Raw genomic sequence first — 27,388 nt, 5'->3', positions numbered from 1 at the left:
CTTTTTGGCTATTTCATATTAGAAACGAAAATCTTAGTTTTTTTCAAGATACTCTTCTAGGTAGGTGAACTGCCACTTCCAGCCAGCATGTTTGTAGATGTAGGGTCAGACTGGCTAAGTGTTTGAAATGTTTTGTTCTTAGTTTAGGTGGGAGCTAAAGCAAAATAGAATTTAAGAACAGTCTGTGAGGGTCTGCTTTGCTCAAAGGTGAAGAGCTGGTGTGTGCACATACATACCGTCACTGCCCTATTTTTGCAGGAATTCTTTAAACAACAAAAAAGGGGGAAAGGAGAGAAGCATTAGAAAGGAAGGTAAACATTTATTATGTCAGTTAATTTTAAGAAAGAAGAAAAACTTCAGAGCTATTTAGAAGCTTCTTAAGAAAATTAAAATTGACAGGCTCTGAATTTATACTTACAATATCAGAAAGAGCAGTGAAAGATCAGGGTCACAGTTTTTCCATGGTGATTTTTTGTTGTTATTTTTTGCATTACAGTAGGGTTTTTTGGTGGTGGTGTGTTTGTTTTGGTGTTTTGTTTTGTGTGGGTTTTTTTTGTTTGTTTTTTTTTTTGGGGGGGGGGAGGGGAGAGGAGTAATTGTTTGCTTGCTATTAAATGTAAGATGAATGACCGGGTCTACCAATTCCTTGTCAGATTTCTAGGCATCTCATATTGATATTTCTTCAAGTATTTATGGAGTCTTCATTTTTACCTGATATGCCTTCGTTCTCTTTTCTTACTGCCCTGTGGTCCAGAAAGCATTCACTGTTGTATACTTCCTTTTCTCCATGTATTTTGCTTGCCCTGGTCTTGTTCTGTACCGCTGTATTGAAAGCCTAGGTAAAAAAATCAATTTTCAATTCAATATTTTAATGAGTATTAGTACAGTATTTTTTCAGTATTAAAGTATATTCCTGTGTTACTAGGATATAAGCATACTTCTGTGAAGATGTTATTTATGTCATTGCAAATGTTGACGTGCAGTGGCTTTTCTTAAATAATAATGCCATTGTCCAGTAGAAAGCAAATGACAGAAGCTGTTTATAGCAATATCTAGTTCTTGCTTATGGTTTGTTGGCTTTTTTCAGTAAAAGACAGTATATGTATTGTTTGTCACAGAAATCCATGTTTAGGAAGAGCAAAAAAAAGGAGGAAAATAGTGTTGCATGCAGTCTACAGTTTATGTTAGTCTTTGGAGGAAAATAATAATGTTACATCATCTACAGTTTGTGTTAACCTCTATTATTATCACACTAGCTATTTACATATTCTGTCTTGTGCTGATAATGATGCTTCTTGTTACAGGAAGACACAACAGAAATCACAAGCACCCGCTGTCACTTATGCTACGTATCGAGGTTCTGCAAGGATTAGGCAACTAATGAAGAATCAATCAGAAACAGCTGAAAACGGAGAAGAGAGTACTGAGAACGGAAATGCTTTAATGGTCAAAGAAAATGGAGAAATCCAAACAACTGTCTCTCCAAAATCAGGACACTTAATAAAAGAAAATGGAGAAGATGAGGATAAAGATCATAAAAATGATGTCATTGTAGATTCTTCTAACGTTAAAATTGACTTGAAAAAGTCTGGTAAAACTCGGCTTTGCTTGGGTAGCAACAGACATGAAGTAACTCCAAATGCCTCAGCTTCACCTACTGAACCATCTGATGAAGTAGACTTAAAACATACACCAGCTTTAGAAGCAACAAAAGTTAAGAGGGCTTATTCACTAGATACATTATTGTCATCTAGTAAAGACAGTGAGATCCTAACAAATTCCACTTCTCAAATTACCAGTTCCCTTAAAATGGGTTCTGTGGACAAGTTCATTGGAAAAGAAGATGAACTGCTGGGAGAAGTAGAAGCTCTGTTTCAGATGGACAAAAATGCCACTTCTAACTCTGATAAAGGAATTAATTGTAGTAAAGAATCTAATAAGGAGTCCACACAAAAAATACAAGATGATTGTTTACAGTCACCCAAATCAAATAAGACAGCTAATGAAGAACTACAAGCAAACAAGAGAGAATATTGCTGTAATCATCAAATCAATAACCACTCAGAGCTAACATCAGATGTCCAGGAGCTTCATTCCAGTTCCACTACATTTCAGGAGCCAGCAGATCAGCATACAGATAGTGCAAATAAAGATAGTGATCCAAGAAAAAGCAATCCACAGAAAATTATGGCAGCTGCAGAAAAAGAACAAAATCCCCAGAGCTTTCTTGCTACTATTCCTTTACCTTTTCACGAACAAATACCCACTTCACTTAGCATGGAGTCCAGAGGAGAAAAGTGCATAGTCACAGATAATCTGACTGCTTCAGTGTTAACTATTAAAAGTGATGAAGACATAGTCATGGACCAGGGGACTAGTAATGAAGAACTGAATAAGTTAGGAAAACCAATGCAGGTACTAAATGAACACCAATTAATCCTTGCGGAGAATTCTGAGGATACTGCCACACAACAGCCTGCTTTACCTTGTCTAGAAAAAATGAAGGTTTCATCTGAGGTTGCAGTAGAAAATTTTGCTGATGTATTGTCATGCGTACATGGGTGTGAAAATGGGAAATCTGACTTTGATGAGATGACAGCACCTCTCTCTGTTACTTTGGAGTCTTCTATCGAAACTGGAGACTGTTGCTCAGCTCCTCTTCATCCTAGTTGTAAGTCTGAAAATAAAACTATAGTGAAAAGAGGAGTCGGTTTAAATGATGTGAGAGACACTGTTTCTCGTTCTGATCACGAATGTGAAAAGAGCAAATCCTTTGAGCCTGTAGATACGAGCCTCTCAGAAAATTCAGCTCCTGTCCATGACCTCGGTACTGTTTCCCTTAAAACTGTGCAAGACATTTCTGCAAAAGCATTAGTTATACTTGCAGAAGACAACACAGGAAAGCCTGCACCTTGCCCTTTAGTCAACACTGACAGGACAGACAATCCTATTCCTGCTGCTTCTAAAATCGATGAGGCTGGTATGAATGAGATGACTGTTGTTCCTTCTGAATCTAAGGGTTGCATTTCTGAACTTTCCTCTCCTATTTGTAAATCACAAGAAAAAAATCTGGAGGATTCTCATTCTGCCTTGAGAAGTGGAGGAAGACCTCTGACCAACCACTCCCCTGTCATCGCTGAAAAAGATGTTGATGTAGACATCATTTCTGCATCTTCACCTAGTCCTGAAGATAGGCATATTAGTAATTCCTCCAGCAATGAAAACAGTGATAAGCATAGGATATCATCCACAACTTTTTATTCTTCATCTGACAACCAAGGAGAAATCCATTCTCCTTCCACTAATTCTGAAAATGGCCAGATTGCTAGATGCTCTGCTGCTTCTGAACAGGAGGGCTATGTTCTTCTGGGTGCCGAATCTAGAAGAATAATCCCTGAGGACAGAATGACCAAGACACCACTTTGCTCAGAAGACCCAAGGGCTTCATGCCCAGTTGTTTCTCCGGAACCTGAGTTTACCCCAGCTGTGCTCCACCACTTTGATGCTGAAGTAGATACTTGGGATTTTTGCATCTCCAAGCCCACTTCACCTACTCGGGGATCCAAAGAAGCCTCAAACCTTTCTATTTCTGCCTTGGAAACGTTGGGCATTGCTCAGGAGGACAGTAATTCCTCTCTTCTTAAAGCTGGTGATGGAGCAGAGGAAGTATCCTCTGCACAGCAGGCTGACAGCTGCGTCTTGGTAGAGGCAGTGCCATCAGCCATATGTCCTTTGAAAACTTTGAAAACAGCATCTGATTCAGTGCATACTGAGAAGGTGGGCAGAAATGCTGTGGAAAAGGTGAATCTTTGTAACCAGGCTTCTAGTATCTCAGAATCCCTTTCTGAAACAGATGACCAAACAGCTGCTGCACCTAGAGAGTCAAATGAGCTCTGTTTTGAGAAAGTATGGAAAGATACTTATGGGGAGGGAGGACAATACACTAAATTCCAAGATGCTGCTCTTTTGTTTAAGAAAGCTGAGGAAATAGTGGACTCAGTTTTACACTTGGCTATAGAGGAAATAATAGCAAAACAAGCTGTTGGTGTCTGCCACGTTTGTGGGAGCAAGGATAGTTTAATAAATACAGATATCCTAAATGATCAGAAAACTGGAACCATGCAGCTGGAAGAAGAAGAAATCCAGTCAGCTCTGCATTCATTGAAACATTTCAACAAGAGAGGCTCCTATTCACTAATGGGAAATGAAACATACAATACAAATAATCAAGGTGAAAAGACACTGTCTTACATCCCTGATAAAATTGACCTACATAGTGCACTAACATTAAAAGCAAAAGAAATAATTGATGAAGTTATTAACTCAGCCAAACAAAAGCTAATATCCAGTCAGGGGCAATGCAGTGATAGTAAAAGGCATTCTGAAAAGGTTAAGCCTAAAACTGAGGCTGAAACTCCAAAGATTTTAAACCTGGATAGTAATTTATCTGCCAGAACACAGGACATAATCAAAGAACCAACAGCTACGGGGGAAGCTCAGAATGTAAGTACAAACAGCGAAAAGGCAGATTGCTCAGATCTTTCCGTGGTTCCAAATAGTATGGAAAATAGCGCAGATTGGCCCCAAAGAGGTGAAAAGATACTGAATAATGCATTCACATGTCAAACAAATGGATTTCTACCTACTGGTAGTTCAGCACAGTCAGAATCAGCCCCAATGATACTAGCAAAAGAGGAACATGATAAAAAGTTGTATGAACATCTGGCTGCAGCAGAGATGTGTGGTAACGCTAGGTTATCAGCTACTAGTAGAAAATCTGATGTATCTTTACATTTAATGAGTAGAGATGCTGCTGTGACTGAGAACATGCTTCTGCCATTGCAGTTAAAAGATTCATGCAGTAATACAGATGTGCCAGAGTATACAGTGCAGCCAACTGTAGATATTAATTTGTTATCTTTTATGCCTGATGAAGCAAGTAGCAGCATGCAGAGTGAATCCAAAGACAAAAGAAGTCCTCAGGGTTCTCTGGAAAGCAGTGCAGAGGACAATCCAGATGAACACAGCGGAAGAGAGGCTGCAGGAGTATTTGCACAAGTAAAAGCAACCTTAGAAGATTCAAAGGTAGTGGAGAATAAAGAGGAACAAGCAGAAGGAGCAAGTAAGACAACACTGTTTAATATTGGATTACAGACACAGTTCGTTGCATCTGAATTGCCTGTTACTGGAGAGCACAGTGAAGGGAAACACTGCTTCAAGACAGTCTTTGCCCAAAACAATGAGAATCTGAAAGAGGTACAAGTGAAGGATCAAGATATGCAGAGAAATGATCAGCTTGAAGAAAATGGTCTGGACTGCAGCAAAGGCATGAAGGAATTGGTGGGTCTTTCAGGCTCTTCTCCACTAATTGAGCAGTGGGAAAACAGTTCTTTTACTATCATTTATGAAGGTGCCCTTCAAACTGAGAACAAGTCTGTCTCAACTGAAGATTTGGAAACTAGCTCTCTTTCTTCTTCTGATCTGCCTTTGGATAGTACAGATCATCTAGCATGTGAAAGAGCAAAGAATAAACATGAGCCGGCCTATCTTTATGGAAAGGATAACAAGTTGAAAGAAGCAACAGAGAGCTGTAGCTCAGAGTCATTTCTGAGCGTAGAGGCTAAGCGCTATAGAATATACCCTTTCTCTTTGTCTCCCATATATGAAGATGACAGCCCCCAAGAAGACCTGCTGTCCACAGACATGTCACCAGAAGGCCATCCTAGTGGAATATCTAAAGACAACACCGACCACGCTTCCGTGCTATCCCTTCTCCAGTCAGTTTCTGAGCGCTTACAGTTTACCTCTCAATTCAGTAAAGAGGAGGAGGAGGGAATGGAGGATGAGGATGAGGAACAATCATTATATGAAGGAAATGTACTTGATGTTGAGAGAGAAGAGCAAAGTCTTTCCAGTGAGTGGACAGGGAATTTAAAAACAACCCTTCAGTCAAATGACCAAAATATATATCCATTTCTTGAACGATCACCGTTTCTTTCAAAAGAACAACTTGACTCTAAGGAGCAACCAGAACTGGTTGAAGAAGAGGCTTCTCCTAGACAAACATATTGTAAGCCAGTTTTACAGAAAGCTGATGCTGATCTAAAGCATGCTCCTACAAGTGTGTATTACCAGTATTTGAAATCTGCCACCAGTTACTACTCTGAGAAGGGAACCAGATTTGGAAGCATTCTTCAGGATATGTTGCAGCCAAAGATTCACTGGTCCCAAGATCACACCATGCCAAAACTGGGAGAATTGTCAGCGGTAAGATGTCGTGTCAGATATTAATAAACAAAGTGATTAGCCCAGATTCAAAATTTATGTCTTGCTTCTTCCTCCTTCAGCCCCTCATTTTTTAAGGTTAATTAGGCTGTTTAAGATCAGAGACTCAAAAAAAAAAAAAAAAATCTTCTGATAGAATCATTGAAAAAACATGGTATTCTCGGTTCACACAGATCAAAGTAGCCTCTAATTGTAAAAGACAAGGTGTGAACAGAAAATATAACGGGAAAATATGCATAATGGCAAGTTTGTGTAATAACAGAACAGACTTAACCATGTTAAGGATGTTTCAATCTAAAAATCACGGAACTGCCCTTTTTATGAATGCTGTTATTTCATTTCTTCCACATTTTGTGATTAGTAGAGCTGTGTTTTCCAAAAAATATAATTACCTGTGTACTGGGTTGTTAGATTCTTTCATCACATAGTCTTATGTAAATTGTAGCTCAGTTAACGAGTAATATACCTGCTTCTGTAGGTTGGCATTTGTTTTTTAGTTTATTTAAAGCAATGGCAGGTGAGGGTATGGAAACATTTCTTCTGATACTAAGAAATCAAAAAGGCTTCATAGACCAAACGTGCAACTGAAGAAGCATGTCTTTTCATGATGTTGGGAATGTTTCATTCTTTGCTAGAGGTTTGGTTTGTTTTTACCACTGTGAAGACATACAACTTTCTGCTGGCTGGGAAAGAGTAATACATTTCCATAAGTTAAAATTCTGTAATAGTTCTTCCTCTCTAGCGTTTGCTGCTTTCTGCTGACTGTTTGATTCTGTTAAGCTAGTTACACCAACTCTGAATAACAGTGAGAAAAATCTTAGATGTTTCTGCTATTCACACTTGCATACATTTATTGGAACAGTGGGCCTAGAATAAGCTTTCCATGCATTGTGCCACTGTTGTGGATATTAATAGTTGTTTTCCATGTCCTTTTAATTTCAGAACCTAATTGACAGAGCAGGTCTCAAATACAATCCAAGACCAGGAAAGGTAAGCAGAATTTGTGCATCACACAGATCAATATGACACATGAAATAATTTATTATACCATTTTATTTAATGGAAAGCATTTGATGTTAGTCTAGCTTTCTGTATTTTAATGTAACATATGCTTACACTTGCTTATAATGAGATTGTATTACAAAAATCATGTCACTAGTTATCTTACTGTATTTCCTTGTCCTCCATACAGTGCTTCATATAACAAGAAAATGTGTAGGATATCAGTTTAGTGGGCGCAAAATGAAGTAGGTTTTATTCCAAGCAAAAATTAACTGTGCTGTATATTGAAATGGGCCTTCATTCGTATGTGTTGTCTTGTTTCAGATTATTATTTATGACATTCATGGTGACAAAAGTAAACAAGAAGTTCATTCTGATGTGCTGGATACCACATCCTGGATCTTTCCCATTGGAGCATTACTTAGGATAATTAGAGGATGGTAAGGAATCCAGGTCATATTTAAACAGAATCTTTTCAAAAGACTGTATGTGTGTTTTTCCTTGTCATTTTCCTTTTCATTTCTTTAATTTATGACACATATCTGATCTGCAAGACTGTCTTTTTCTTTCTTGTATAATTAGACTGATACCAATGAAAAAAGCATAAAACATGGCTTCAAATGCTGCAGTGCAAAAATAATGTTTCTCCTGGGAATTAACTTCAAACAGAAAGTTCCTAATAGAACAACATGTAAGTTTAGACTTCTTGCCTGCAGTGCTTAGACAGTAAAGGAATAATCATCACAAGAAGTATGTGTGTGCCAAAGAAAATGTTTTTATTTTGTTTGTTTGTTTTATTGTTTTTTTTTCCCAATTCAATTTTATTATACAACAGGTGTTACGAAAAGAACATAAAGCATGCAATCTCCACTGCAGTTTGTAAGGTAGCATTTAGAGGATTATGTATGCAGGAGGATATACAAGTACCTTTAAGTGTTTCTCAATCCACTTGTAAAGGTATAGCTCAAAATAAAGTAATAGGTTTGCCTTGGCAACCTGGGGTTGTTACCATGTCAGTTGTTGCATTGGAATTTATTTGGTGGCGCTTACAGTGTGTGTTTCTGATTCTTGGCCATAGTAACAATGTATGTAACAGGCAGATTTGAGGCATACATTTTTTGTTTTGTAGGCATTTCTTTCACATCCTAAGGAAACATTGAATGTCATCATTAGTATGTGTATGTTTTATGCCTTACTTAGTATGTACTTAAACAGAGCATGTTTTGATATGTCAGTTAGTATGTTTGTTCTAGTAAAATGTCGTTTTATTTGCATAGTTACTGAGTTATATTTTTATAAATTTAATATTTTAAGTTATGTTAGTCTACCTCCTGGGGAAAAGAAATGTATACTTCATTTTTAAAGCACAGAAATAAAGCACAAGTCACATATGTATCACATTCATATGTGAATAATGAAAGAGTATGTAAGAAATTGGTGATAACTAGCATGATTGGAAGAGATTATTGCTAAGCTTTTCAGCAAATCTGCTGTATGAGCATAGTCTTACGTAATAGCAACAACTCAGTCCATGATTTCATTATTACAGTTGGATTTTCTATGAGAAACCGAAGTTCCAGGGTCGGAAACATGTACTAGAAGAAGGAGAGACTATACTGGATCACCTTTGGGATCTTCCAGGTGTAAAACACCATCGAAGAAACCTCACAGTGGGTTCAATCAAACATGTAACAAAGGTATAGACATTGTTAATGATATTATCACATAGATGGTAAATTTCTGTTGGCAGCAGTGGCGTATCACTAACAATGGACAATGTGTGTATGCTGTGTTTAGTGATTTAGTTCAAATTTGTTGTGAATCAAATTCTTACCTTCAAGATAAAAAGTGACTGTTTACTCTTTGCTATTAGTTTTTGTGCTAAATTTCCTTTTCTTCCTGAATATAACAAGCAAACATAGCTTATCTTTCTTTGCCACCACCTTTATCTGATACAGTGATGGTTAGATGTTTACCAATCCAGTTAATTGAAATTAAATGGAATTAGTTCATATTTTATTAAGAAATGCTTATATTAAGCTTAAAATACCTACTGTGTTAGTATGGTTTCTATTTTGGGTGTTAGTAGCTGGGATTACAGAATCACACAGAATTGTAGGGGTTGGAAGGGACCTCAAGAGATCATTGGGTCCAACCCCCGACAAAGGAGGTTCACTAGAGCAGGTTGCCCAGGTAGGCGTCCAGACAGTAAACAATCTCATAACAATCCCAGACATTACAATCCCACTTGTACAGCATAGCCTTCAAAATTTACTGTTGCTGCTTCCACAGCTTTGTGTCGACTCCTGGGGTTCCGCACGGCCCAGTGGTACACCTACAGCATCTGGCTCTACATACAGCCAGAAGTTTAAAAGGCATTTTGTTTAAAAGATAGGAATCAAATGCCTAAAACTAAATATAATGTGTCCATTATTACTTAGTGAATGAGGAATATATTTACCAGATCTTGTGATTTAAGAATTAGTGCTCTTTGTGTTTAGCATAACATTCCCGTTATTCACAGTGCAACGGCCCTTTATTGTGAGTGAATTATCATTTGTATCACAATGTGAAAGTGTTTCAGAAAAAGTGCTGGATTTTTGTACTCTACTGGTATACAAGTCATTTTAAAGCTGATGACCTTTTTGTAATCAGTACAGAGATATAATGTCATCACAGCAGTTAGAAATACTTTTTCATTTTCTTAAAGACTTAAATAAATTCAGAAGAGGCTAGTTGAGGGCATGAACAGTTCTTCTAATTTATTTAGCTCAAATAAATGCTAAAAACATTTGACCAATATGGGATATTGATAATATGGAAAATGGATAAATAATTAAAGAAATCCAGTAATAACATGCAGAACTATGGTCTGAAGCTCAGGGAAGCTCGGTGTATTTTGTGTATCTAAGAAAACCCTTGGACACAAAAGACAGTGTTGTTAGTTCCATCGTGCTTGGTTAAAAATATTTGTAATAGAACTAAGTAAATTTAATATTGTTCTTCTTCCCATATGTGGTTCATTTGTATGGAACACAGTGTACTGGGTCTGGCTGGGATGTTAACTTTCCCTGCAGCAGCCCATACACGGTAAAACCACCACACAGATGGAAAGCCTTCCTTACAGTAATACCCTATTTTAATAATCAACACTATTTCTCATGTAACTTAAATCTCCAGTAAATATGGGTGGACTTTTGCAATTAGTCCCTAGTGTTGTGTGCAGCTAGAGGGGGTATAGAGCTTGCTAAGCAGGGTTTTGTCCTCTACATCTTGATTTGTGAAATTCCCTTTTTTAAGTTTTGTGTCAGCTGCTGTGGAACTACTTTTAGAAGGTAGTTTACCACAGTTCAGCCTTTTTAATTTACTTTTTTTTTGTGTGTGTGTGTGAAAATATAGGCTTTTTTTTTTTAATTGACAAATAGCTATTTCTCTTCTAGGCAGCTTGTGTGTATGATCAGCAGTATGTTTTACTGCCATTCTCTCTTTCATAGCCTGAGAAGCCCAGTGGCTTGTCTACTGCCTAGTTTGGTCATACTGGCTGTGTGTCCAGTTTATCTGGCTTGTTGACTGATTCTTCTAGTGGCTTTTCATGGTGGTTGTCTAGGGGCTGTTCAGATGCCTTGAATTAGCAGATACAAACATTGGCTAAGTATTTGGAAAGAAAATGGCTTACAAAGGAAAGAAAAACAGATGTTTACTAAAGAAGCTCTAGGAGGTGTGTTTAATATTTTTATTTTTTACTGACAGATGTTAGTGTGCTCAGAAACAATCTGACAGTAGCTTCTTGCTCTGATTTGGCTTCAAGCATCCAGAAGAAAACAGATTCTGTTAACTTTGTAGCTAACCTGTGGCTCTACTCACTGTGGATATGGATTTGATGAATTCATGTGTATTTAACTGAAGCAACTTGGCTGGGGAGGGGAGAAGGAGAAGATCCCAAAGGAACAGAACATGGGACTAGTGAAATGAAGACCTATTTGAAAAAATGAGAAGTAAGACACTAAGACAAGTAAATATGGGTCTAAGATAGTGAAATCTACCTGCAAACACAGGTTTGTTGTGGCTCCTGCAATCCACTGAGCCAAGTCAGTTCCAAAGTCTGCTGTAAATCCTGTGGAATTGAGGGGCTTTTACTCTTTGTTTCTGGAGGCCCTAAGAGGATGCTAACAGTTGCTTTCCCAAAAACAAGAGCTGAAAAAAGGTACTGATGTTTCCATTCTGGAGTAATCCTATAAACCACTGTTTTACAGGATGACAAGAGGTCTGAAACAGCAGTTTTTAATCTCTATCTGCAAGATGGGGAATAACTGGATTCCTTGTGCAGTTACCTTAAGCAAAACTTTTTGTAATTGGAATGCTCACCCAATGCTCAATATTACTTGAAGGCTCTGTTCTGTTTGTGTGGTTTGCTGGATGAAAAGAAAATATTAATTCAAGCAGTGACTACATAATCAAATGCCACAAGGTATCCTGAAGCGTTGGTGGTGGTATAGGCATTAATTTCCTTAGTATTTTGTTTTACTTCCAGCCATGTTAAGTTTTGTCATTTGGTTTTGCGATGATCTGTGATAGCAAGAGAGGCACAAGACAGAACTGGAAGAAACGATTTTGAATGGATAAAAAAAGGCTGTAGTACTGACAGAATAAGAATTTAAAGAATGCTGCAGAAGCTGACGTGTCCTAAGGACAAACTGTGTATCAACAGTAAGATGCATGTCTAGACTGAATTAAAAAGCAATTGTGTGAGCACCAGAACTAATTAGGCCTGGTTTTCAATAGACTCTTCTTTCATAGTCTTTACTTTTTGCTTGGGAAGCCAGGCTTTAGTCATGCTTTGTCCTGTTGTTGACATAAAAGGCTACCATCATTTAATCTGACTATTTTGATCACTTCAGTCACCGAAGGATACAGCTCCAAGGAGAAGAACAGCACTACAAGTGCTTAGCCCTGCTGGTGCTGTAACCCTGGATCCAGAAGAAGGGTAAATAGCCAAGACCACTTTGAATTGGTTGAAGGCTCAGGGTCTCTTGCTTATGGTAGGGCTCTTGGACAGACTAGAAAAATGCCAAAGATGCCACCAAGAGTAATATTTAATGCTACGGTCTTGAGGGTGCTTTGTAACTTTCTTCAGAGGAAGCCTGACCCTTTCTGCTAAGAGGCATGATACAGTTTTGGAAATGTCTGTTCTCAGCAAACTGGCTTGAGTAGTCCCCATGCTTTCTAAACACATTGCAGACTGTAGAAGACAGTGTTGTCTTTGCTGCGTCCTCATCTCTTCTCCTAGAAGACCATGAGGGAAGCACGAGTGCTCCAGGATGACTTGGTGGAGGTGGGAGGAGAGTGCCACAGAGTTGAGTGCCAATAGGCCGTGACCTACCCAAGCGCTTACTAGCTGTGTAGTATCAATGGTAATGAAGACCCAGAGGAGACTTAATCTGTTTGCAGTGCTTTTTGTTTTGTTTTCGCTTGATGTGTCAGTAGCGTAATGAATGTGGCACGAGTTTTGACCGCTTGTGAAGTGGGTGGCAGGGCAGGGGGAATAGGAAGGAAACTTTCCAGTTTAGGATCTGTCCAGAAACACTGTGATAGTAGTTTTGCATGTGGCTATCTTACTCTAAAATCTTGACGCCTTGCAAATGAAAGGGTTTGGGGCTGAAGGATCTGGTTCTTGACTTGAATGCTGTCATATTTGTGTGGTTTTCATTTTGTTTTTAAAGATAGTGGCTTCATTAGAAAAGTTAAAAAAGCTTCTGAAAGTAATGATGCCAATTAAATACATTTAGGCAAATCTGAACATGCTAGGGCAAATATTTACTAAGCTAAGGTTTACATGCTTAAGCTATAGAAATCAGTGTTATTCTACTTGAGTGTACATCTGCAAATACAGTGTTCATTTATACAGCAAGATAATTCTTTTTTTTTTTTTTTGCAATCTGTGAATTATTATATATAGTCTTAATGTATGGAACTTGACCTATTTAAGTCAAAATGTGTATTTATGATTTTTTTAATATGCTTAGAAAATATAAGGTAATTCTTGCTTGAAGATGTTATTAACTTTAAAAGTAGGTACTGCTTTTGATGAGGACCTCAGTTTATTATTTTATGACAGGACTTTGTAGACTTAATCTAGTACACACAAAAATACCATTGCAATGAGTAGAGTTTGTTTATGGCTGTCAAAATCTGGCTGAAGAGAGGTGGTAGTAACTGGGAGAGATTTTATTCTGAATGCTTGTGATTCACCTAGGCTTTGGAGAACTGCTACATTCTTCACCTGTTGAGGTGGAGCCTGCCTTGAGCTTCAAGGAGGAAAGCAAAACTTGAAAAGAAAATACAAACTGGTTCTTTCCAAACTTCAAATGGAAAAAAAAATACCTCCTACCAAATGAAAATCAAACATACTGGCTCCTAGTCTGTCTGAGCCCTCAGGCAAAGATACTTTATTTTGCTGCTTGTTTAGTCTTGTAGGTACTTTGTTTCAGAATTTATCTGAAACCATTAGAGTCTAGCGTCGTTACCTGTGGAATTCTTATAGGTGCAACTTCTGATCTTGCTTATCAAATTTTACTGTTGGATTCACAGATTCCAGACATACATGTCAGGTATTTTAGGAGACTATAAAACTATAATAAAACTTCTTTTAATCTTGTTTTGCAATACCTTTAGAACTTGAGGAAATAATGTTCCTTGCTATATAGTAGCATTGTATTAGAAAGGTTTTTATCCCTAGTATTTCTGCTTTTATTCATCTGAATATAAAAATTCTGGTATTAAAGGGTGGTGGCCTTTTTCTTGTTTTTTTGTTTTCCTGAAAACAAATAGTATGCATTGTTTGCAAGGTACAATACAAAGGAAACACAATTGTGCAAGAGAAAGAGTTGCCAAAACTGAATATTGTGGTACTTAGGTCTCATGAGGAAAGTGAAGTAATATACAGAAGTGCACCTATTAGAATTGCCACAATTACTGCTGACAGTTAAATAACTCCTGAAAGAACTTTGACCAAGCAGAGCTGTTTTTCTAGTTGTGATGCTTCTTCATTTGAAAGCTCCACTCAAAACCAGGTGTAAAGGGAGAGTGTGTTGGCATTGTCACGAGATGAGGGGCTGAAACATTAAGAGCTTTTGTGCCCTCAGGCTGGGTTTCTCTGCAAGCTCTATGTATTTTGTCTTCTGGGTTTCTGAGAAGCCACAGGGTGTGTGGGGTCACTGTTTTGTTGTGACCCTGGCTGGTTCCTGAACAAATCCAGTAACCAATACTTCTGTTGAAGGAACCTTGGGTTCAGCTTCTCGTTCTTCTTTTTCAGCACACATTTAAGGGGCATCTTCATCCAGCTACATTTAGGATTTCTGGGGTCTTTTATGCTATTCAAGATCACCGGCATAATGCAAATGGACCCATGGGTTGGAAGGGGAAGTGTACTATGAAGTTACCACTGAGTACTGAAGGTTTTCAGCTATAGCTTATCAAACTCTGTAAGTGTGTGAGCCACCTTTCACTGTCACATGAAGACAATTCTGTAATACACTGCTGAATCAGGACCTTACAGGAGATCCTTATTGATTCATAACATGTTTGAGTGCTGCGGGGAGAAAAAAAAAAAAAAAAAAAAAAGTTTTGACTATGTATTTTATATAAGTGTTATTAAATTAATGTGGTTCAACTAAAAAGTCCACAAATTCTAGATCAGGTCATGTGTTCAACAAGTTGTTCTCTGGCATAGACATATACCTTCAAGATTGTAACGGAGTTTGTTGCTTTGTAGTAACAGAAAAATTGCTAAAGTGTCTTCTTTACAAATGCTTTACAGTACTGTTCTTTTTCTTTCTTTGTCTAAGACACTGTAAAATTATTTAATGTGACAGAAAATTGAACTCACATGTCTTGAAAGCATAGTCAGATGCATAACAGAACCTAATTAGCACCAGGGGGGCTGGAGGGGAAGAAGTGGAATGAAGTAGTAGACATTTCCAGAAAATGTTAGTGATACATGCATAATATTTAACTACATGTGTCTTATGGAAGCAATGTCTTAAAAATAAATAATCTACAGTACTATATGCATGGTTTGTCTATCAGTAAATACTGTCAGAGCCTTTACCTAAATAGTATTTAAACAGCTTTTTGAAAGCAGCCTAGGCATAAATGTACTTTTTTTTTTTTTTTTAAAGTTACTAGGAGATGGAAATTTACTTCTCTTAGCTTTTATAAAAATCACATTTTGCATTTAAAAACAAAAACCTTCCTTCATGTAAAGCCCAAAGTTAGGTTAGAAGGGTAAGAAAACGGGGAAAAAAGAAGGAAAGATGACTTGTCCTTTTTCCCCATCCCCCCAGTGGGGCAGACTTTCCGAACATGGATAATCCTTAGCATTTGTTTTGTTTCTGCAGGACTGCAGTGTTCCAGAGATCGAGTTCTGCCTGGGAGCTGGCACAGGGGGACTTCCTATCTGCATACAAAGCGCAGTTGCCAATTTAGAAGAACTGGATGTTGAAAAAAACCCATATATAAGTGTCAAATCAGGAGTGTGAGTACTGAACCTGTTTTATAGCAGTTTGCCAGCAGGTAGAAAATCATCATGAGCTGAAAGTCAATGATAGGAACGATATTCTAGGTTTTTGCTATATATCAGTTAACATACACTAGATATTCCTAGCTCTACACTTCAGCATTGTGCTAAGCAAGCTTCTAGCAGTGGAAGCAAATTTTTGAAGGATTTTTTTCTTCTAGTTGCTGGCAGAGGTCTTCTATAATTCCATCTTTGAGTAGCTTTATAAATAGAAAGAGCAGCTCAGCTATAATTAGCTTTAAGTTCACTGGAGAATAGATGCCATCTCCCTAGCCACCCACCCTGTTATAACTATAACAGTGTGGCTGAATACCAGAAGATGAATATTATGTCATGCAAGCATTCTTCAATTTATGGCTATATTCTGAGTTTTTGCAGCGAGATGATGCAATATGATATAGGCTCCTTTGGTAGTCCGTCATTTCCTGTTTTGAGCAGAATAGTCTTGTTTTCTGGGTAAATGTCCAATACTTCGCATTTCCTGAAGTTTGGAAATTCTGTGCCTCTTCTTTGCAGAATGACATTAGCTGTTCTGTTACAAGAGTCTGAGTTTGCCTTTCCGTGCGAGCCAAGCTTTCCTTCCCACGATCTTGCAATATGTCTGTGAAGCTTGAGGTGATGAAGGAATTAAAAACAGAATCTTGTCATAGTTTTGACAGAACTCTGACTGACTATTAACTGCTTGTAGTATCTGTGTGTAGTTTTAAGTAATTGTCCATACAGCTTAATGTCTCTTCCTCCATTCCTTATTTTGTTTACTAACTCTGCATCCAACCTTTATGTTCAGTATTCTTTTTTATTTAAGGCAGTCTGAAGGAGTGTCAACATTTTTGATTTTCACATTAAAATTAAAGTATCTGGCTTTCCAAAGGAGTGCCATAAACAATCATACTTTAATAACTTCCACTGAAAAAAAAATAAGTAGGATTGATGTTAGAAACCTTTTGATTCCGAAGGTGGCAGTCCTAGGTAAAATTTCACGTCTCATCCTTAATACTGGTGCTTTAGTATTGGTTCAGTATACTCACAGTGTAACAAACTGGCTTCTTAAAGCAAGTAAGCAAGTTGGTAACTTTCTGCTCTTTTGTTTATGTTTGCCTGGGACTGAGTGAAAGTATTTGAGATCTTCTTAGCATTGATAGTGCTGGTGTGTTTAAATAGCTTGTTTTTGATGTGCTGACAGTATCTAAAACACATTGTCTACTGCTAATAATCAGAAAAAGAAAAATAATTTTAAGATTGTTACATTTGTAATGTATCTAATTAGATTAATAAGTCCTTTATCCCGATTGTTATAGATGGCTTGGTTATTCAGACTTTAATTACAAAGGAGAGATGAAGATTTTGGAAGAATGCAATGAACCATCTGAAATTCCTTCAGCAGATGTGAAATCTCTGCGTCCCTTAAAAATGGTGAGGACTTCACAGCTCTCTAATAAGTCACGTGCTTGCCTTTTGGTTGTTGTGAACCTTTGGTCGTTTCGATTGACAGAATCACAGAATCACAGAATTTCTAGGTTGAAAGAGACCTCAAGATCATCGAGTCCAACCTCTGACCTAACACTAACAAGTCCTCCACTAAACCATATCCCTAAGCTTTACATCTAAACGTCTTTTAAAGGCGTCCAGGGATGGTGACTCCACCATTTCCCTGGGTGGCCCGTTCCAATGTCTAACAACCCTTTCAGTAAAGAAGTTCTTCCCAACATCCAACCTAAAACTCCCCTGGCGCAACTTCAGCCCATTCCCCCTCGTCCTGTCACCAGGCACGTGGGAAAACAGACCAACCCCCAACTTGCTACAGCCTCCTTTAAGGTACCTGTAGAGAGCAATAAGGTCACCCCTGACATGTGACTTCGGTTCCGACATCCTTTCAGGTTTAATCCTTACATGTTTAACAGTCCTCTCATGCCATGGTACATTGTTAGTGTTGGAATGGCACAGTAGGAATTTGTTCCAGGGCTTGCTGAGCTCCTGCACCAGCTCCAATAAGAACACATAGCCAGTGCAACAGCAGGACATGTTCCTGGGAAACTGCTGCTGTGGAGATCAAACAAGATAGAACTGAAAAATTTGTAGTTGTATTGCAACCAACACCAATTCATTAATTAAAACAGCTCCTTAGAAGTTGTTCGTTTTCTTTTTTTGATAGTGCAGACGGAATCTGCTGGGGGTGGAAGAGAGGAGAGGATTTTACTATTAAAAATACCCAGTAGTCTTCCTGTGACCTCACATTGCATACAAATCCTGAGAGGGGCAGCTAATTTTGATTTTGATAGACATCACATAGGTTTAATTGTGAAAAAGATGTGGCAGGATATAACGCATCACTTGACTGTATATATAGCAAGGCTTCAGAAGGAGAATTTAAAATCCTCAAGTCAATAAAACATAACAGCTTGGGAGCTCCCACCTAACAGCTTGGGAGGTAGGTGTCTTATTCTCCTACCAAATATCACTCACTAACATTTCCACGGGAAGTACATTTTTTGAATTTGCTCTTTAACCACAGACATGAATGTTTCAGCCTATAGTTTTTGTCTTCTCATGTTTATAGTTTCTCAGTGTTTCATCACCGATGCTTAAGTAACTCAAAATACATGTACATACAATCAAAATACATGTACATACAACACAGCTTTAAAAGTTAATGTAAAAAAATATTCAATGCAAATTAGTTAAAAAAAAAAAAAAAAAACACATGGTAAATATTTGCTTTTGAGCGCTAATAGACAACAAAGGAATATTTTAACATTGCTTGCACCCCTGCAGGGTTGTCAATGCACTGATTTTGTTTGTAGATCAGGTTGAAAGCAACCCTGGCCTTCGTGAATTATCAGAGTATTTAAGCTAATGCTTGATTTGGCTAACACTGAGTATGGTGAATATAATTACAAAGACTTTGTGACCTGATAATAATGTGAAATGTGTATCAAACCATAATTTCAAATGTTATATAAATACTATTTTCCATCTTTTCTTAGGGTGGACTAAAGGTACAAATGCCTATGAACGTCAAGGTAAGCACTGAGGATGCTGAAAATAAAACTGAAAAAAAAAGCACTGGAAATACAAAACCCTTTTCAGGGCTATTTTCTTTTTGTTGCGTGTGTGATGTTTGCTGCTGAAGGAAAATTCACTAATACTGTCAAGTCTGCTTTCTTACTAATGCTTCCTGAAATGTGAAAGTAGTAGTTTGTTTATTACATATTAAGAGAATGTGAATTTGCTGTAGGAAAATTGTAAAGCTTTTGTAATGTAAAATGTTGTTCTCTGACTGACACATTCATCCCTGTAATGGAAGTGGGTCAGGAGGGATTTTCCCATTTAATGTACCATGTTTAAAAAAAAATATGGGGGAGATTAGAATCCTTCCTTCCTATACCTGAGCTCAGTACCACAGGTCATGAGTACAACCACAAACTTTCTGTGATTTGAGGAGCAGAAAGCTAATCTAGCATTATTGTTCCTCATTCCTCCTCTTTCTGTTTCTCCAAAAAAATGCTAATTGTATAGGTAATTTTTTAATTATGCAAATACATGCAACACTTGGAAATGTTTCTAATAAATAATGTTAATAAATATTAATACTGTTGATAACTGATCTGTGTGGTTTGGCAGATGAAGAACCCACTTGGGTGTGTATGCTATCTGCAGTCACTGAAATTACTTCAGCAAAGTGCAGAGATGTTGGCTCTTGTTGACTGAAACTCTTGACTAGTTTTAAGGGTTGGCTCAGCACATCTAGCTGTGACAGAGTTAGGATTCGCTGCAAGCTGTTATCCGCTGCCTAGGCACCGTATTACAGGATAAATCATAGTCATATAGCTGCAGAATGCAGTTACATTCAAACTATAATTCAGGACATGTTCAAGGCATTGTTTGAAATCATGTTTTCTAGATGATAATATATGAGAAAACACACTTTGGAGGATGGTCTAAAGAGTTTTCAGAAAATATCACTTCTGTCCTGGCTCTGTTTGGTAACAAAGAGGATTTCAAGGAAATTGGATCAATACGCATCGTTGGTGGAGTGTAAGTGTATTTCACATTTGTATTTGTATACTTTAAAATAGAAAATTGTAACTAAGTGTTAGGAAGTGCCAACTAAGGCATGATTAGAATTTCTCTCGGTAAAATATTTTAAGAAAGAAATACACGTTTCTCTTGTCAGTTATAAGCCTTGAAAAAAATTACCTCTCATTGTGGCTTACCTATCTAAGAAAATACTGGAAGGTAAAGCTAAATGTGTGAGGGGTGTGACGTCAGTGTTGGCCATTTAGATGCCAGTAAACTGGGCCACTTTGTTCCTTAATGACAGCTTTCACACAGAGCTGTAATTTAGATTGATTTATGCTTCCGATAATCTCTATTTGATTTACGTAAATGACCTTCAATAGGTGTGGACAGTCTTCAGTTTGACATTTTAATGCCTCTGAAATCTATAAACTGTCTTACTGTCTTAATGGCTTTACTTTGCCACCTGTTGCATGTTATTTAAAAATAAGAATGCACTCCTTTGAGGCCTGGGATTGACTCTGTGTCACTTTGACTGTCCCTCCCTCCTTCTCACACACACAGAAAAAGCTGTGTAACAGAACCATACGCTTAGGTGAACTTCTCAAGAGGTAGGCTCAGCTCCAGCTGTTCTAGAGAACTACTAATCCACAGATTGTTCTTTCAACCTCTCCCAAGACCCAAAAATTTAAGATGGTTTGAAAGCATACAGGATGGTTGCTTCTGCCAAAGAGCTTAGCAATGAGAGTTTTCAGAAGCTTTAATCTTTTTCTTAGAGGGTTTCAATACTTCAATATAAAGACTCAAGAATATACAGGCTGTCATCAGAATCTTACAAGCACTAAATTAAAAATAAACTTAATTATGAATAAACAAATAATCTATTCAAATAAATACACTACATATTAGCTATCTGGGAAACCTCAAATTCTTAAAAATCATCCTTCTGTCTGTTGTGGTGTCTTTTATTTTTAATACTGTGGTAACTTAAACAGATGAATTAATGTAAACCAAATGGTACTAAGAGTAAAGCTATCACTGCCTGCCAAATTTCAATGCCAACAGAATTTGTATAGCAGTTCTAAATACTTGCAAGGGAGTTCTAGTGAAATCAATGCTTTCAAGAAAGAAATTGGGGAGGAGAGGCATTTTTTCAAATTAAGTTCCACTTTCAAAAATGATATAGAAACACCTTATTTTAATTGATTATCTGTTTTGTTCAAAATAATTTTAAGAGTTTTATTCCCTTAGTATTTAAATATGTTCTATACACAATGTATTGTATATATTCAATTCATTTGTCTATTCGTAGACTAGAGCAGGAAACAGTATAAGTGGGTGAAACCTTCCTCTGCTGAAATTCCTGAATATTATCACAAACTCCAGCAAGGGTAGGATCTTCTCATTCATGAAGACATGGAAGAGATTTTCTGCTGGGTTGTATCATTGGCAATTGGTGCCTTACAGTGTTTTGGCTGCTAGATGTGTTAGCCTCTATTTAGTACTGAATATTGGTATTAAGAATATGGCTGACTGAGGAGAGATACATCAAGTAGCATTACACAAATAAACTGTTGTTGGAGAAACAATCACATGGCAGAATTTTGATCCACAAAGAGCGCTTGGTTGTGTGTTGTGATTTCCAACAAATCTTGCTTTGTTTTTTAGTGGAGTCTGTGATACTCATCTTAGTGTTCTTAGGATGTTCATTTCCCCTTTTATTTGTTACAAAAAATCATGTGTGGAGTTGTATTCCTTTTAGTTATTTCTCTTTATTTTGTTGTATGGTTACTGTAGATGGGTTGCTTATGATAAGGAACGCTACAAAGGCCGTCAGTATTTGCTGGAGGAGGGAGATTATGAAGACAGGCACTCATGGGGGGGAACTGACAGCGTCCTCCTGTCTTTCCGGTTTCTTCAGGCTGTAAGTACTTTTATGAATTTCATACAAATGATTCGCAGCTCTATACATAAAGACGGTTATTCTTCCTTTACGGTAGAGGTGTCGTGTGTTTGGTCATTCCCTCGGTTGTCCAAGTTCACTCTCATTTTCTTACTTGCTGAAATTTAGACTGGACTGTATATGTTGTAAAGTGGAAGCAGGTTTTGAATAGCTTTTCTAAAGTTCATGAAATAATGTATCATGCAGAATTCCTTGTTCCCCTGCCAGATTTTCAAAGTAACTCACTTCTGCACTTTAAGCTGTTCAAATCTCTAGAATAGATTTTTTATTTTAAGTTTAACATTGGTAAGTGTACAGTGTAGTTCCTTATTAAAATATAAAATAGTTTTTCAACATAGCAGCTGTTGTGAGCCTTTAAATATTACCCTCTGTCTCTGTGATTTTTGTGCCAGAAAATGTTGGCAACAAGAATAATCAAGTGGAAAAAATCCATTCTACTAAAATGTGTTTAGTGGGGACAACGCTGAAATAATAAAAACTATATCAGAGTCCAGCACTGGAAGTAATGTTAGACTTTCCAGTGATGTAGAAACATGGGATTAGAATTTCCTTACTATTTCATTTAGTGGGGGGTTGATTTGGTTGGTTGTTTTTGTCTTTTGTCTTTTTTGTTGTTGGGTTGTTGGTTGTTTTTTTGTATGTCTTTTGTTTGTTTCTTTGACTGATAATAAAAGGAGCTTTGTGAGTATTCCTGCTCTTTGAATGCAGCTGCAAAGAGTGGCTCCTTTTGAGAATTAAATTGCTTACTCTGATGTTACCTGGTCTTCCAGATGTGATGTGATATTCCTGAGCCAGGAGCTTTGTGAAAGTTGAAGATAGGCACTTAGAGCGAACTAATGCAACAGTCACTTTGGATTTTTTTTATTTATTTATTTATTTATTGGTTGGTTGGTTGTTTTTTTGGGAGGGGAGGAGTGGGGGTATAAAGATGGGAGAATGCAATGAATTGAAGAAATATATTCCCTTCTAAATAATTTATTTTCAGGTTTATTTTTCAGCTGAGGTCCCTTGGTTTGTTCAGCTCAGAGCAGAGCAGGCTGAGGGGAGGCCTCATGGTGGCCTGCAGCTCCCTCACGAGGGGAGCGGAGGGGCAGGCACTGAGCTCTGCTCTCTGGGGACAGTGATACAGAATGGCATGAAGCTGTGAGAGGGGAAGATCAGGTTGGATCTTAGGAAAAGGTTCTTCACCAAGAGGGTGGTTGGGCACTGGGACAGGCTCCCCAGGGCAGTCATCACAGCACCGAGCCTGCTATAGAGTTCAAGAAGCATTTGGACAATGCTCTCAGATACAGTTTGATTTTTAGGTGATCCTGTGTGGAACCAGGAGTTGGGCTCTATGATCTTTGTGGGTCCCTTCCAACTCAGGATATTCAGTGATTCTTTGATTTAATTTGACAAAAGCCTAAAAGAGTCAGGTTGCTGAAGCCCCTAACATTTTGAAAACATGTATCAATCACATTCATGTAACAACATATATCATTTAAATAGGCGTACATTTATATCAATATGTAAGTACTGATAGTAGAAGTATAAGTCATGCTTTTCCTCAGATTGTAGCATAACTAACTTTAAAAAAAAAATAAGGTAGTTTGTATTTGGAACCAATAAAACAACTGACGGCAGTGCCATTTTATTCTGCTCGACCAACAGATTGACCTCCACTTTCAAACATAGGTCAGTGTTCAGGCATGCCATATGTTCCCTTTGTGACTTTGTGTATGCTATTTAAGGTCAGGATTGTAAACACATTTTACTACCAAACTCTTTTTTTAGAGGGGACTTGGGAAAAAATGCAAAAACAGCTGTCTGTGCCTCAGGCCCCTTGCTGCACAAGGAGCATACAAGTTCATCTCTATATTTCAGCAGTGCTGTGAAGAGGAGTGTGGTGAAGCCTACAGTGGTCTAAGACTCAGCAGGGTTGTTCCCACATAGCAGATATTTATTATTTTTTCCTGGAAATTCTGTTTTAGTCAGATGAATTCAAGAATGTCTGCAGAAGATGAAGGAATTTGTGACATGTAGCTGTGTTGCGTTATTCATGGTCTTACAACAGGGAGCGGGGCTGGGGATTGACTGTACTTTCCACAGGTACTCACCAGTGTCATCTCATGCAGGAGCGCATCCAGCTAGACGGTTTCCCTCAGGCATCACACCAGATGACCTGGACTGTGTTGGCTTTAAGGCTAGCCCAGGCCTGAAAACAATTTAACCCAGTTCACACGGCCCGGAGCCCCAGCTAATGAGCCCTGTGTACCTGAGTCAGCTGCAGGCAGTCAGGGCACAGGTCTCTGTGCTATGCTCCCAGAGCAGGGAGCATGGTGCAGGAGCACGTAAATGGCTGTGTACAGCCAGGCTGGGTACGGCGTGCCTCATTAGCCTGTGTCAGTACCGGCTCTGTTAAATGTGGCTATGCAAAGCTCTTCAGGTGTTTCTGTGCCACGACAGTCAGCATGACAGGTTCCCTGAGAGCTTATTAGCACCAGGAATATCCAAGCCATATTTCTGTGTGTTAATCCAAGCCTCCACTCATACCAGCTAGAGCAGTGGAGCTGAGACGTGAGTTTAATCTCTTGACTAATCAGAAAGGTTTCTTCATTGCACACAAAAGAGGGATTGTGGATTTCACCCCTCCCTACCCACTGGTAAAGATGCACATGCACGTAGATATGCTCTAAGATATTTCAGTTTGGGTCTGTCTCAAATATTTCTGTTGTAACCTGTCACAAGCTGTCATGTAGGGATTTGGTAGTGTTTTGAAAGAAGAGGTAGGAAGCTCGTGTAGAGTTGTATTTTCCAGTATGCTGCCAGCTCTGCTATCAGCAGCTACGTTGGAACGCTGGAGTCAAATGCAGGGCATGTTCCTGAGGGAGGGCGGCAGTTTGTACTGCATGGTGATATGGGGAACCGCTTGCATTTGCTGTTTTTTCCAGGGTCAAATGAGAGAATCTGTTAATTTGTGGTATGCCTGTGTTTGTCATGATGTTTTCAGGTCTAAAGTGGTTGGCCTTGTCTTGGAAGTTCATTTTAAAGTATTCTCATATTGCTTACTATGTGAGAAACTGCTGTGGAAATTTAGGGAGGAAAAAAAGATGACTGTATTTGAAACGTGTTTTTGATTAGACTTGTGGACATATTATCAGCATTTTAAATGTAAAGAGATTATGCGCATGTTTGATCTAAATAGCTTTTCAGGAACTCATATAAGATTCTTGCTTTAGGACTGTTAAGTTAGCCATTTTCTATTGTCACTACAACTGCACTAGTATTTTTCTTTTTTTCTAAAAAGTAGCCTGAAATTGCAGTTGATGATTTTACCAAAAATGATACTTTAATTTCTAGTGTATACCTGAAGTACTTGGAGCTTCTTAAATAAAAGAAGTAGGTGGTCAATATAATAGGAAAACCAGTTGTACACAAGTTGCTCTGTCACTTTTTAGTGTACTGTAAACAATGCAAAGAGGTCATTCCACCTTAAGTGTTCATTCTAAATTGGTTTTGGTTATGATTGAATCCTGCAAAAAGGCATGATCTTCTTTAAAAAGTCTGGTCAGATTCACCTGACCAAATGAATCTGGCTGCATGCTTGGTCTGGCCTTAATTTTTAAGTGTTTTTTTGATTCTTGTAAGTCTGGTTTTGTCAGTGTGTAGCCTTCAGCATACTGTTCTCTGCATGGTAGTTTAAGTGCTACATCAGCAAGTATTTAATGTAATAATTCTTACGAGGGTGTCCTCATATGTTTTGTGAATCTGTGTTGGCTACTGCATTTGCTTGACAGCCTTTTCTTCTGTTTGCAAAACTTACTTATTTGCAACTTATTACAACATTGCAGAATGTATCAGAAACACTGAAGTGGAATTGAGTTCATGCTCTTGTTAAATTTTAAGGAAAGTAAGTGAATGGAAAAGAGGGGAGATTTAGATTAGAGGTTCGAGGAAATTCTTCACTCAAAGGGTGGTGAGGCTCTGGAACAGGTTGCTCAGAAAGGTTGTGGATCCCCATCCCTGGAGGTGTTCAAGACCAAGTTAGATGAGTCTCTGAGCAGCCTGATCTAGTGGGTGGTACACCTGCCCATGGCAGGGGGGTTGGAAGTAGGTGATCTTTGAGGTCCCTTACAACCAGGCCATTCTGTGATTGTTGTTTTCCATGTTCACAAGCAGTGGCTGAGCTGTGTGCTTACAACTGCTGAGTGGTTAAGACGTTATGCTGGCTGAAATCATAAAGCAGTGTCACACAGCTATATAGGACAGAATATGATAATTCAGTATGATATTTACTTTATTGCTGTAGAGATCAGTCATGCAGTGAATGTCTCTAAAATCCATAAACCCTTTGTGCTGAAAAGGTGATCTGTACCTTCCCAAATGTTACCCGGTCTTATCCTCTCCATTATTGCCTTGAACATGGGAAGATGGAGAACTTGAAGTAAAAGGCTGTAGTGATGGTAATGATTGGAGTTGTCATTTGTGAAGCTGTTGGATGATGAATGCTTGGTCCCCAAGCATTCTTTTGCCCAGGCAGGCATCTTTGCACTCAGTCATTCTTGTTAAGAAAAGGGTGGTGGTCAGGGGCAGCATGTTCTTCCTCTCTAAAGTGGAAACCACTGAAGGACAAACCAGATTGACAGGCTTCCAGCTGCATTCTTCAATGCCAAAGTCACAGAACCACAGATCATTGAGTCCAACCTCTGACCTAACACTAACAGTCCCCACTAAACCGTATCCCTAAGCTCTACATCTAAACGTCTTTTGAAGACTTCCAGGGATGGTGACTCCACCACTTCCCTGGGCAGCCTGTTCCAGTGTCTAACAACCCTTTCGGTAAAGAAGTTCTTCCTAAGATCCAACCTAAAACTCCCCTGGCGCAACTTTAGCCCATTCCCCCTCGTCCTGTCACCAGGCACATGGGAGAATAGACCAACCCCCACCTCGCTACAGCCTCCTTTAAGGTACCTGTAGAGAGTGATAAGGTTGCCCCTGAGCCTCCTTTTCTCCAGGCTGAAGAAGCCCAGCTCCCTCAGCCGCTCCTCGTAGGACTTGTTCTCCAGTCCTCCTTAAAGATTCATTTAAGGGATGTACACCCCTTCATTGTTTTATAAAATGTTGTCTACAGCTCTTTTCCAAAATGTTTTATGTTGTGAAGTGTCATGAGTTTTGGCAACCTATCTTCTAACTCCTGTGTTGCCTCTTAGGATTTCATAGAGTCATCGGTGGCACTTTTTCAGTCTGAGGATGAAGACGGGAAAACACTGGACATCATGAATGAAGAAATTCCTGATCTGGAGCAGGCTGGATTTGGCCCAGAAACAAGGTCGATTCTTGTGAGGAGTGGAGTGTAAGTCTACTGAAATCTATGAATGGAAGTATTAAGTATTTTTGTGCAGATCTGTTTTGGAGTGCATATTTTGACAGAATATATTTCACATGGTACAGGTGGTGAATAGTTGAGGGAGAACAATATTTCTCTCTGTTCCCTTAGTAAATGAAGAAAATGTCTTAATGTTTTCTCTAAGCCTTATGCCTACACCTTGATTTGAATCTGGGCACTC

General features: G+C 38.3%; 1 protein-coding gene across 1 annotated transcript in view; it reads left to right on the top strand.

The window, feature by feature from the left end:
• The window catches only part of CRYBG3 (crystallin beta-gamma domain containing 3), a 91,406-nt gene that overhangs the window by 38,924 nt on the left and 25,094 nt on the right, over positions 1–27,388 (top strand). Inside the window, exons 4-13 of the mRNA XM_082769823.1 lie at positions 1,305–6,267; positions 7,228–7,275; positions 7,612–7,727; positions 8,837–8,984; positions 15,684–15,820; positions 17,161–17,275; positions 18,847–18,882; positions 19,764–19,897; positions 21,677–21,803; positions 27,032–27,174. Coding sequence (XP_082625949.1) covers positions 1,305–6,267; positions 7,228–7,275; positions 7,612–7,727; positions 8,837–8,984; positions 15,684–15,820; positions 17,161–17,275; positions 18,847–18,882; positions 19,764–19,897; positions 21,677–21,803; positions 27,032–27,174 — 5,967 coding nt within the window. The remainder of the gene's footprint in view (positions 1–1,304; positions 6,268–7,227; positions 7,276–7,611; positions 7,728–8,836; positions 8,985–15,683; positions 15,821–17,160; positions 17,276–18,846; positions 18,883–19,763; positions 19,898–21,676; positions 21,804–27,031; positions 27,175–27,388) is intronic.

This window comes from Aythya marila (assembly GCF_965140915.1).
Source record: "Aythya marila genome assembly, chromosome: 1".
NCBI lineage: Eukaryota > Metazoa > Chordata > Aves > Anseriformes > Anatidae > Aythya > Aythya marila.
Note: the sequence above shows the minus strand (reverse complement) of the source record. Positions and strands in the feature narration are given on the sequence as shown.